The 12,605-nt window shown below is 46.7% G+C and overlaps 1 protein-coding gene across 13 annotated transcripts in view; it reads left to right on the top strand.

Moving 5' to 3' along the window:
• Positions 1-12,605, top strand: part of ARHGEF7 (Rho guanine nucleotide exchange factor 7) — a 126,485-nt gene that overhangs the window by 82,320 nt on the left and 31,560 nt on the right. For all 13 annotated transcript variants that reach the window (XR_006775470.2, XR_006775471.2, XM_045772914.2 and 10 more), the window contains 3 exons: positions 7,216-7,310; positions 7,527-7,622; positions 9,584-9,706. Coding sequence is in view for 11 of the 13 variants with exons in the window: in XM_045772914.2 (XP_045628870.1) it covers positions 7,216-7,310; positions 7,527-7,622; positions 9,584-9,706 (314 nt within the window). In the remaining 2 variants the exon portion in view is untranslated. The remainder of the gene's footprint in view (positions 1-7,215; positions 7,311-7,526; positions 7,623-9,583; positions 9,707-12,605) is intronic.

Genomic DNA, 12,605 nt, shown 5'->3' with positions numbered 1-12,605 from the left:
CTTCTCAAAAGTAGCGTGGCCTCTGTGTACAGAATTCTGAAAATGGTCAAGTCCTGTGATCTAGGAGTTCTAGAGGAATTACCTAAAATGTGTTCAGTGATGTTTGTGCAAAGGTGGTTTTATTTTTATTTTATTTATTTATTTTTTTAAGAATTTGTTTATTTTAGGGAGTGAGAGCAGAGGTGGTGGGGGCAGAGGAAGAGAGAGAGTTCCAAGCAGAGTCCCCCGAGTGCAGAGCCCCAATGTGGGCCTGGATCCCATGACCCTGAGATCACGACCCGAGCCGAAATCAAGAGTCAGACGTTTAACTGACAGAGGGAGCCACCCCAGCGCCCCTGTGCAGAGGTGTTTCACTGGGATTATTACAGTGACAACTTGCAAGCAACCTAAGTATGTAGCAGCATAAGAACGACTAAGGAACCAGTGGCACGTACATTTACAGTTGCTAAAAATGCACTTGAAGCTTTAAAAGATACCTAAAATACGTATTCACGGGCAGTAAGCAGAATACAAAATCTGTAGGTAATGGGATGTAATGATGTAAAACTGTTGATGTAGGGAAGCGAAGTGTGCCGGAGAGCGTGGCTTCTCGGCTGTGGCAGACTTTGTCACTCGGTGATGCAAGCTGAGGCAGCTTTGGAGGGTGACGTTGGCACCAGAGGCCAGACTGTTGGAGTCAGAAGCAGGGAGTCAGACTTGAGAGCGGTAGTGGAAGAAGTTCCAGATACTGGAAATACGGAGTTGATCGTTTTCTGTGACAAAGCCAGCCGCCACTGTTAAGTCTGTTTTCAAATGGGAAAACAGAAAGCAGTTTTCTGTGTCCTGGATCAGTGCATGATCAGGAGAGCCCTTGCTTCAGGTGGCGGAGCTGGGGGAGCGCAGGCCTGTAGGTCGTGTCTGTGTGCCCGTCGGTGGGCTGGCCTGGGAGGGGGAGCCCCCTCGTTGCCTGCACAGGCACTTCATTGTCAGATGAGCTTGGCGATGCTGGCCTTGGCCTTGTAGTATCGCCTTTAGGGAGCCTGGTGAGGTGCTTGGCCTTGAGGAAGTTTTCAGGGTTATTAGAGCATGTAGAAGCACTTAGGGCATTAGGCATCACTGAGGTCACCGTGCTGTTCTGTTTGCAAACAGACATCCCCTTGAGGGCTCCCTGGGAGAGCTGCAGTCAGGGGTGACCGGTAGTTGTAATGGAAGGAAGCGTGTTTGTGGCTTGCCTGCGCTTGGTGGATTTTAGCAGTGAAAGCACGTGAGCTGCACCTGTGGGATGGCAACCTCTTTGCAGCAGAGCTGACACAAGCCCCCGGAGAGAGGAAAAGCTCTGGAGATTCGTCCTTTAGGTGGTGAGGAATTTCCTCAGTCATCATTAGAGAGGAGGTTTCTTAAATATGTCCATCTGGGGAGACAGGACCTCATGACCTTACATGTTCGGTGGTACTGGGTCATTTTTCAGGTTCTATCGAACGCTTTTATCGAGGGCGTTATGTCGGTACTTTTTATGTACAGAACAGCGAATAGAGAACTACTTCTCATGCCAGGGGTCATGAAAAGGCAGGGTAGCTTTTGCCTTTGAAACATTGCAGTCATGACAGGTAGCAGTCATTACTTTTAGTAAATTTACAGTTATAGGTGTGCATTTTTCATAAAACACTGTAGCAACTTCCACGGACCTTTACTGTGCTCTGGAGAAATAGTGCATCTCTCTTTCCTCTTGGTTCCTTGTGTTGCCTGGAGCCTCTGCATCCTGGGCCACGGGGACACCGGAGACCGCTGGCCCAGCATCCTGCGCTCCCATAGACCAGCACTGACCCCAAGCCCTCATTTTGCTGCTTCTCCTCTTCCCTTGGCTCTCCAAGATTAACCCATACCTTAATGGCTTTTCGGTCCTTACCTCATGATATTGGAGTCATGTAACAAGTAGCACCACGTGGGAGTCCAGGGTTGGGTTGGAAGGCTGCAGTAGGTGGTTTGTAAGATTTCTTGTACCTTAAGTCAGGGAGCTGATACTCGAGTGTCACAACCCTGTAAAATCACCACCCCCTGCCTCCACCATACTGCCTTTTTCAAACAGACAGACGTGTGCAGTCCTAGGTGGGATGTGGCAGAGCCAGGATTTGCGGCCAGGTCTGCTGGGCACCCAAGGCTGCCTCTTCACTCACCCCTGTTTGCTAAGGCCGTCTTCTTGCGATGACCTTCTGTAGTCGACCCAGAGCTTTTGCTGCAGCTGTTGCATAGTAAACCTTTAGCATTTGGAAGAAATCATCCTAAGACCTTATGACTCCCCAAATTTAGAGATACAGTAATATAATGTCTTTCAAAAGGCACAACATTAAACTTTTACCTGGCCCCTCCACACTCTTTCGAGAGTTGGTTACTAAGAATATGCAGACACGAGCAAGCTCCGTTCACTCGGTAATTTCCAGTGCGAGCGGGTGGCGTTGTGCTTCTGTGTCCTGAGGGCTGAGGGTTGTGGAGCCACGGGAAGGGGGTTTGGGACTGCTTCCTCCAGCAGCACGACCAGGCTGTTCCTTCCTCGGTCCTTTCCCCAGAGGCTCACGTCCTGTCTTATAATCTGTGTTTTTGAAAACGTAAGTACAGTTTATTGGGGTGGGAGGAGACGGGCAGGGATGATTTTTTCCTTGTGTGGCAGGGCCTGATGAGGAGGGGGGTTGTTTCCTACGGTCTGATCTGTTACTGTCTCAGGGACATGCTGGAGAACAAACCAGGGTTCTGTTTCTGTAAGCGGCTTTTACTTTGTGATGATCTTCCATCTTGATTAAATCTCAAGAAAATGCTAGGCTTCTTATGTAAATTAGTTATTTTTAAAGGATTCAGTGCCTAAAATATGAAACCTACCAAACTGCGGTGAAAGTTGCAGCTCACTCGTAAAATCAGTGGTGCTGAGTGCTCCCCGGATGGTGGTGGTAACCACGTGAGTGTCTGTGTGTCTGCAAGGTGATGAAGTCAGTCTTCCTTTGTTTTGCTCTGCTGTATGGGCTGACAGTTCAGGGATTGTCTGTGTGGCTGGCCTGATGTCCTCCTCCTGTGTGGCCCCATTGTTTGACTGGACGAGGCTCTCCACGCCTCAGGCCTGAGGGAGAGCTGGCGCTGGCGGAGCCCCGTCCTTCCCGGCTGCAGAGCCTGAGTGCAGGCTGCTCTTGCCGTGAAACCTGCCCGAGTTCTCTGGGGCCGGCCCTCGTGTGATGGAGCTCTGGAGCCTGGCGGGGAAGTCACATGGGGTCCTGCAGCAGCCAAAGCGTGCAGAAGTCCAGAAGGGGGAGACAGGTGCTGACGGCTGCGGGGAGGGGTGGTGGTGTGCGCGTCTCCTGGAGTCAGCGGGACTCAGCCAGGTCTGGTCGAGTGTTGGTGGAAAAGCTAAGTGTAACTTGGATTGTCTGGATGGGAGGGTTATAGAACGTGTCTTTAGCACTTAACTTGAAAAGCATGTTTGTGACTACTAGTTGACATTAACCAACTTAACTGCTTTAACGTAGCTTTTTGGTAGAGGATTCTTCGGCATTGTTTCTGGTGCATTCTTATGGGAGGCTTTTATATCTGCATAAAAGCAGACTATGCTTCAATGCTGTGATGGAGGAAATGCCATTTTATCTGACTCACACTCATCCTAGTGATGTTTTCTTGTACTTATTTCCTCTCATTTTATAAAAGGTGCCTGGGTTTTCAAGCATGCTCTAAGCAGCACTGCTAATAGTTTGTGATATTTGTAACCAGCACGTGAAATCACAGTTTGATATTTGTTGAAACATTGAAGACTTTCCACATTCTGCATCGGTGGCAGATTTAATATTGGATTTTTTTCAGTTCATGGACTACTTGGCTTGACGTTACTTTTAAAGGATAAGGTCTGGTGTAAAGTATAATTTTCTGATGCAGTGGCTGGTGTCACAGTATGTTCTCTGTCCACCGTTCCTTTGACATTTGTGTCCAGTGACCATTTCTTCGAAGGGAGACATTGTAATCCTGGGACCAGCACCCAGATTTTCCCACAAAGGAATGAACTCCCGGAGCAGCCCCTCCGCCCTTCGGCTCGCTCCCCCACTCTTGTATGAATAGACCCATTCAGGGGCGAAACCAGAGCCCAGTGTCACAGTGAAAGCGACTGATTCTCTTCATCTTAGATAGCGTAGCATGTAAGTTATTTAATCAGGTTTGCATTTACTTACGAAGGACTATGCTCTCCTCAGAGGATACAGAAAACAGTGAACAGACTAAGAATCCGTGTTGTATGCATGTTACTGATGTTGAAATCTAAATTTAGCTGAACGATTGCTTTTTTCCCTTTAATGTTTAAGCATCTATATTTTAGTTATCAAATTGGGGAGAAGACGGAGTGTGTTTGTCTTTATGCTGCCCAACTTTGTGTGTGATCGAGGATGGCTGGCTTTGGAAGAGAAGTAGTGCATTGTAGTGCACTTTTGTGGATGCTCAGGAAAAAAGGGGTGTGGTCTCCTTGAAGAAGGTGCTGGGCCGCTGACAGAGTGGGAGGGAAGAAGGGGGTTGAGGAAGGGGTTTGCGTTCCTTATTTACATCGGGTCCACTGGGAGCCCAGATCACTGCGCTCAGCCTGGCAGCCAGAGCGGGGCCAGCCCGTGTCCAGTCCAGGTGCACATGCCACACGCAGGCTCTGCTCCTCACTAGCACTTTGATTCTGGAGGGTCCCTCCAGAGGACAAGACTGAAGCAGAGCGGGCACGAGGGCTAGTTTTCGTGAGGATGAGAGCGGCTGTGGCCTTCGCACCTGGGCTCCACCAGCTCCACCTGCAGACCTTGGCCCCTCTGTGCCCTGCCCTCGGAGGGGCCTCTGCTCTTGGCCCTTGCTGACGGAAAAAGGCTTATTTTTTAGTTCAGCTGCTTTGTACTTTTTTTTTTTTTAGTATTTTATTTACCCATTTGAGAGAGAGAGAGCATGAGCAGAGAGAGGGGGAAGCAGACTCCCCACTGAGCAGAGAGCCTAATGCACGGCTTGATCCCAGGACCCTGAGATCATGACCTGAGCTGAAGGCAGCTGCTTAACTGACTGAGCCACCCAGGTGTCCCATGTTTTGCACTTTTTATCTAACATAGGGTACCAAGAAACATTTTAAGGTTGATTTATCATTCTTTCTTTTATTATTATTATTATTATTATTATTATTATTATTATTATTATGCTATGTTAGTCACCATACAGTACACCATTAGCTTTTGATGTAGTGTTCCATGATTCATTGTTTGCGTATAACACCCAGTGATCCATGTAATACGTGCCCTTCTTAATACCCATCACTGGGCTACCCCATCCCCCAACCCCCCTCCCCTCTGAAACCTTCAGTTTGTTTCCCGGAGTCCATAGTCTCTTATGGTTCGTCTCCCCCTCTGAATTCCACCCCCCTTCATTTTTTCCCTTCCTTCTCCTAATGTCCTGCATGCTATTCCTTATGTTCCACATGTAAGTGAAACCATATGATAATTGTCTTTCTCTGCTTGACTTATTTCACTTAGCATAATCTCCTCCAGTCCCATCCATGTCAGTGCAAATGGTGGGTATTCATCCTTTCTGATGGCTGAGTAATATTCCATTGTATAGATGGACCACTTCTTTATCCATTCGTCTTTTGAAGGGCATCTCGGCTCCTTCCACAGTTTGGTTATTGTGGACATTGCTGCTATGAACATTGGGGTGGATGTGTCCCTTCTTTTCACTACATCTGTATCTTTGGTGTAAATACCTAGTAGTGCAATTGCTGGGTCATAGGGGAGCTCTATTTTTAACTTTTTTTTCCAGAGTGACTGTACCCTTGCATTCCCACCAGCAGTGTAAGAGGGTTCCCCTTTCTCCACATCCTCTCCAGCATTTGTTGTTTCTTGCCTTGTCAGTTTTTGCCATTCTAACTGGCGTAAGGTGGTATCTCAATGTGGATTTGATTTGAATTTCCCTGATGGCTAATGATGTTGAACATTTTTTCATGTGTCTGTTGGCCATTCGTATGTCTTCATTGGAAAAGTGTCTGTTCATATCTTCTGCCCATTTTTTGATTTGATTATTTGTTTTTTGGGTGTTGAGTTTGAGAAGTTCTTTATAGATCTTGGATACCAGCCCTTTATCTGAACTGTCATTTACAAATATATTCTCCCATTCCTTGGGTTGCCGCTTTGTTTTGTTGACTGTTTCCTTTGCCGTGCAGAAGCTTTTTATCTTGATGAAGTCCCAAAAGTTCATTTTTGTTTTTGTTTTCCTTGCCTTTGGAGATGTGTCATGAAAGAGGTTGCTGTGGCTGATGTCAAAGAGTTTACTGTGTATGTTCTCCTCTATGATTTTGATGGATTCCTGTCTCACATCGAGGTCTTTCATCCATTTGGAATTTATCTTTGTGTATGGTGTGAGAGAGTGGTCGAGTTTCATTCTTCTGCATAGAGCTGTCCAATTTTCTCAGCCCCATTTATTGAAGAGACTCTCTTTTTTCCATTGGATGTTTTTTCCTGCTTTGTCAAAAAGTAGTTGACCATAGAGTTGAGGGTCATTCTTTCTTTAAAGTAGTGAGTATTTAAGGGCTTTATACTGGCGGACTTGTAATTTTTAATGTGTGTTGCACGGTCTCAGGCCATCATTCCCTAATGAAACTGATTTACATTTGCTAGGCTCAGTCTAAAGAGCAAACCTGATTTTATTATTAGTTGAAATATACTTTGTGTTAAAATGCATGGATTTTAAGGGTACAGTTCAGTGAGTTTTGACAAGTTGTATTTATTTGTAACGACTACTCAAATCACGGTATCTATCTATCACCCTGGAAACTTAGGCCCTTTCCCCATTGTCACTCCTCGCCCCTTCTGCTTTCTACCCTCAGCAGATTAGTTTTGCCTGTGTTTTTGGACTGTAAATGGGACAGGATGGCTGGCTTCTGCACGACACCGTGTTGGAGGTTGACCCGTGTGTGCATGCCATTGTGATCTGAGCAGACAGGGCATGACTTCTCTGATGATGGCATTCATCCCAGCCTCGTTCTACGTGGTACCTGTCCCACGTGTGCTTGGCAGTGCGAGGGTCAGTTGTGTAGCTGTGGGAAGACTCCGTTACGCGGGTTTTTGTAGTTAACGGTCACAGGAAGGCATGTTCAGTGCATCGGTGTTCTGTAGGGCAACATGGGAGTTCGGACAGTGGTGAGCTTCCCAAAGCTGCTAAGTCTGAACAGTGAATAATGCTATTGATCGTTTGTCGTAGGTGCTACAGAATATCTTGGAAACAGAAAATGAATATTCTAAAGAACTTCAGACTGTGCTTTCAACCTATCTACGGCCATTGCAGACCAGTGAGAAGTAAGTTGGGGGATAAATTGTATTAACTGCAGCACAGACGACTCCTGGGCTGTTTGCTCGTGTCCTCTGAGAAGAGAGGATGAGATGCTGGTACGGTCCGCTGTAGCGGTCTGTTTTAGAGGCGAGGATTTTTAGTAGGCGGAGCCTCTAATCAGGCACTGGGAGGGGAGAGGAGAGTGAAACTAGTTCTTTTACTATTATTTTTCTTGGTTCTAGGTTAAGTTCAACAAACACTTCATATTTAATGGGAAATCTAGAAGAAATATGTTCTTTCCAGCAAATGCTTGTACAGTCTTTAGAAGAATGCACCAAGTAAGTAAGATGCTAAAAGTTTGTAAAATTCAGGTTAGTACACCTGGTATTTAAAGAATCAAATTTAATGTAATTTTAGAATTTACATTTCTAATGATGGAAACTGTTATTTTGAATCTTATTTTTAAATTTTGTTTCTGTGTTAGCACGACCAGGAAACTTTTTCTCTTGGAATCTGGTTGGTCTCTGGTTTTTCCTTCCTGTCGTTTTGTCTTTCTCTGTCTTGGAAGTGGTGAGGCGTGTTCTGCCCTCTGTGTCCCAGGCTGACAGTTGGCCATGCTCACAGTAGGTTCTAGGTCTCCTCCAGGCACTGGATACTGAAGGTATGGCGGGACAGCTGAAGGATGCAGGAAGTACTGGCTTCAAACAGAAATTCACACCATGTGCCCTTTTTTAGCAGTTTTGGTTTGTATAAAGTGGCATTAATTATACTGGGCATGAAAAGAGTAGTTCGAGAATTGCTTTGCTTTCCTTTTGGTGAATGGAGGTCATTTGCCAGCAATGTGGGTTCTTTGCAAGAGGCCAGCCTCTGTGTGCTTGCCTCTGCTTTTCCCAGTGGCCGTGGATAGCGTGGAGTAAATAAATTAATATTTGCATAGTACGTTTGCAGCACCCTCTTTGGCGCTTCCCTCAGGCTTGTCTGCACTGCAGATGTATGGGTCTGAAACCTGAACTTCAGGGAGGGCACACACAGGCCGAGAATTCAGTGTCTCGTCAGGCTTCAGGCTTTGTGTCGTCTCAGACCTCAGTGTGACCTAGGTAGTGTTTTGGTTAAGTTCCTCGAGGGCATGGTGCGTTGGTGTTAGCTGTTGGATTTTCCATGCTGGAACGGAGGGTTTGAGACTAGCTTTCCTTATCAACCATTCCCATTACCTTTTATCGTGAGTATTCTGCAAGTTTGCAGAGATTGGTGCAGAACTCAGGTGCGTAGTCCTGGGATTTCTCCCCCCACGTCCCAGCAACTCGGTTGAACCAAACTGTGCAGTTTGCTTCTGGGGATCAGCTGCCCCACGTGGCCCAGCCTTGGCCACTATTGGCACCATAGAGAATAGAGAACTGCGTCCTGTCCTTCTCCAAACACCAGCCGTCTCCAGAATCTTCCTCTCTGGCCGTCTGCTGCCTTCAGACAGTTGGTTTTATCTTTTTTCCGAAGTTTGTGTACCTGCAGGAGAGTCCACTTGATAGGAATAAGGTGGCTGTAACCTGAAGGGGAACGCCCTACGTGCTGGAAGCCAGCTGAGGGCGTTACCTTGAGCTTGGAGTGTGACGGGCCTCCCGTGTTAGGACCGCGCCTCCTGTGTTAGGACCGCGCATCGTGTGCCGCTGGTCCGCTTCTGCAGCTGGTGCTGATCGCCCCCTCTCTGTTCTTCTTGTGCTCGTGAGGTTATGCCTGTTTGAGGGTGAGCGACTGTCATAGCCTAGGTCTGAGAAGGGGAAAGGGGGTCCGTGGATGGGCTCAGTCTCCAGCTTTCAGCTAAATGGAAGGAGGGCTGTGTCGTGTTTTTGTGGTGTGCGTGCGTGCACCTGTCTCGATGCTACCTCAGTAGCACACCTTGCCAGCCACGTGATTTTGTAGTGCCCCTTTTACACAAAACTGAAGGGTTCAGGCCTCTGTTTCTCTCACTGCCCAGAGCCTCGATCTGTGGGTCTGTGACTGTGCACAGGTGGGGCATGGCAGCTGGATGCTGGAGAAAAAGGGGGTTAGTTTGCTGCTTTATAGCGGAGGAGCTGTCAAGGTAGGCACTTCTCTCTGCTAGATTGCTGCTAGGAACACCCGTTCCGGGATTTTTGTATATTTTGTTTTGTATATTTTGTATCTTTTGTTTTTGTATATTTTGTTTCATATATTTTTGTATGTACAAGGAGGTCTTTTTCACTTAAATTTTCTGTGTTCCATTACTTGGCAACTTCCCTTCTGTCTATAAAATTTAGGATGATTTCCCTGTGTTGCATACCTCTAGGTTGCCAGAAGCTCAGCAGAGAGTTGGAGGATGCTTTTTAAATCTGATGCCACAGATGAAAACCTTGTACCTTGCCTATTGTGCCAACCATCCATCTGCAGTGAATGTTCTCACGGAGCACAGGTACCCTCCCTCAGACCCCCCTGGGGAGGGAAAAGGACCTCTTGGGGTGCCCTCCGCGTCAGCTCGTTTTGGCTTACGTGTTCCATGAAACGCGGCGCTGACATCCCCTTGTCTTTTCATTGGTTATGGTGTTTTTAGTCTCCTCTTGAGCTGAGTGCCCGAGAAGCACTGGTAAGGGGTCTCTGAGGTGCTGAGTAGCATTTTTGGAGTAGAAGAAGGGTGTTTTTTGAAGTCTCCCTTCAGTCTGGAGCCCTTGGGATAGTGGGTTGGAGGAACTGCTAGGATTCTGGAGTGTAGCTGCGAGCTAAATCCAGGTTCCAGAATCCTGTTTCTCTGAGTTCCTAGAACTGGAAGTTGAGGGGATGAAATTACATTTGCTGTAAGAGAAAATGTTACTTTTAAAACTAGAGCTGGGTTTCCTAGGTACAAGTTTAGGTTGGAGATAATTAGCTTCAGCTTTTCAACCTGAAGCAGCACTAAAAAAAGTGAAACAGAACGCACAGACCTCCTGCCTGTTTGCTGAGACTCCGAGGGGCGGAAGGAGGCGGAGGAGCGGCTCCGTCTCTGGCAGGGGCTGCTCAGTAGAGTGCGGGGCCTCTGTCTCTGCTTCTGAGAGAGGCACCAAGTTTTTCGAAGTGTGCTAGAAAGATTGTCACGGTTACTTTTGTAAAGAGCCCTTTAAAAGTTTTTTAAACCGTAAACAAAAAAGTTGTTTTAGAAGCATTAAGGATAACTTACAGTTAAATATGTAACTAAATATTTCAACTTAAAAACTCTGGGTAATCAGGCATGGCCGAGCTATTTATAAATTGAGCTGAGGCTCAAGTGTAGCCTCCCTGTGAGACTGTGCACTGAGCTGGTGAGCCTTGGGTGGGTCCTCTTGCTTCTTTGGGCTTTATTCCCTTCCCTGAAAATGCTGACCGATGGGGTTATTGTAAGCATTAAGCAAAATGTGCGTGAGCGGACCAGAGCCGAGCGAGCGCGGCAGGTCCTCCAGCATGAATGCTGGTTGCGGTCTGCGCTGTGCCCTTCCCCCAAAAGACCCTGTGCATTCACTGTTGCTCAGTGTGCTGAGACATGGTAGGGAAGCCTCTCCAGTCCTGAAACGCAGCAGCCTCTGCCGGCGGACAGAAGGAAAGCGAGGTCAGGATATATGGTGTCCACAGAAATGGAACGCAGAGAACCCCAGCCCCCCACCCGTGAGCTCTCCTTGCCATCCTGGGAGGGCGGCTGTGCTCAACCGCACCTTCCATTACGTGCACTGCCTTCTTCTGGGCGTTAGAATTTCCACAGAAGTTGACTGCAAGGATTACATAATTCTTTGTATTTGTGAGAATTCCGCAGGAATTATTGACGTGGCAATAGGGGAGAAAAACAGAAAGCAAATAGGATTTTAGGGTAAAACTGTCCTTTTAAAATTGTTGTTCTCCATCCTTTTTGGGGGTGTGGGGGTTGATCCTCTAGGGTCGGGCTGGAAGTCTAGAGGGGATGGGGTAGGCACTTTTGGGACTGATTCTAACTAGATATTTTTTCCTTGTGGAAGTGAGGATCTGTCCTGAAGATGGCATTTAAAGTGACTCAGATTGTTTACGAAAGTGTTCAGACTTTGAAGGGAAATGCTTGCGAGTATGTGATGTTTATCCCCTGTTCTGTGCTATTACTTCAATGATTATTTGTGTCCTAGCTGAAATGCAAGGGCGGCGTTTTCCCAGAATAACAGGGAAGGAATACAGACAAGTTTGAGAGGGGAACCTCTGTGCCCCCTCCACGTGGCATGTCCACGGGGTGGGAAGGTCGCGGTCCTGCTCTGGCAGAGTGAGCTGTGGGAGACGCGCCGCCCGGGCTGGCAGGATGCGCTGCCTGTGTGCCCTTCTGAGGTCTCTGGGCCTCAAGAGGCCCCGCCCTGCCCACCAGGCCGACCCTGCTTCCCAGGCGTAAGTTGGGGAATTGAGACAGGGTTGCAGCTGGCACCACGTTGTGTTCTGGCATTTTAACCTGTAACCTCGTTCCTGCTTCCCTACATGGTTGAAGTCTTAAAGCTGCCACTCTTACGGGCTGATTAACCTATTTTTATGCTTAAATGTATTTCTTAAGGATTGACTTAAGTGTACTGATTAGAAGTTTTAAAGGCTTTATTTGCAATTGTGTGATTGCTCATTGTGTTGAAATTCTCAGTGTGACTCTTGGGAATGCATAGGCAGGAATGCCCGTTGTGTGGAATCAGAGCCGGAAGTTTCCTTTTGCATTTTCACGGTAGTAGACATAGGTTTGTGGCTGCGTATTTTGAATAAGTTACGTGTTTCATGATTTACTCTGTAAAATGAGTTTTATTTTTCCCCCAGCATTGTAATTGTTGCTTTTTGCCTGGCTTACATGACGGTTCTCGGTGTGAGTGTCCTTTTGTTGGAGCCCGCAGTGTCATTTCAGTGACTGCAGAGGAGATCCGCTGTGGAAGGTGGCTAGCATCCGTAGAAAGTAAGCGGAAAGAGCCATTGTTTTGTCAAAATAGCCATAACCAGCTGTTTTGTTTTGTTGTACTAAATTTAAAAAACTAAAATGAAATATGATCTATAAAGACTTAACTGTGTACGTGTTCTGGCATTCTGAGATCATGGATGTTAAAAGAAGTTACTTTTGTTTGCAGAAATGTCATTTTAAATTCTTAGTTTTAGGGTGTTTCTGGAGGGGTCGAGGAGTAGAACTTGCTTAGTTCCGGTTTTCTCTGCCACAACTACAGTTAGGAAATTTAATATCCAGAAAAAAATATATATATATATACACACATACATACATATACATATATACATACATATATATATATATATATATATATATACCATTCCGAATGGACTTTCTTGTGGCTTTTCTTGTGGTGGGAAAGGCTCTGCATGGCTTGTAT

The sequence above is a fragment of the Ursus americanus genome, chromosome 10 (assembly GCF_024610735.1).
Source record: "Ursus americanus isolate L20-20 chromosome 10, mUrsAme1.1.p, whole genome shotgun sequence".
NCBI classification, from domain to species: Eukaryota; Metazoa; Chordata; class Mammalia; order Carnivora; family Ursidae; genus Ursus; species Ursus americanus.
The sequence above is the reverse complement of the archived record's forward strand: the minus strand, read 5'-3'. Positions and strand labels throughout refer to the sequence as shown.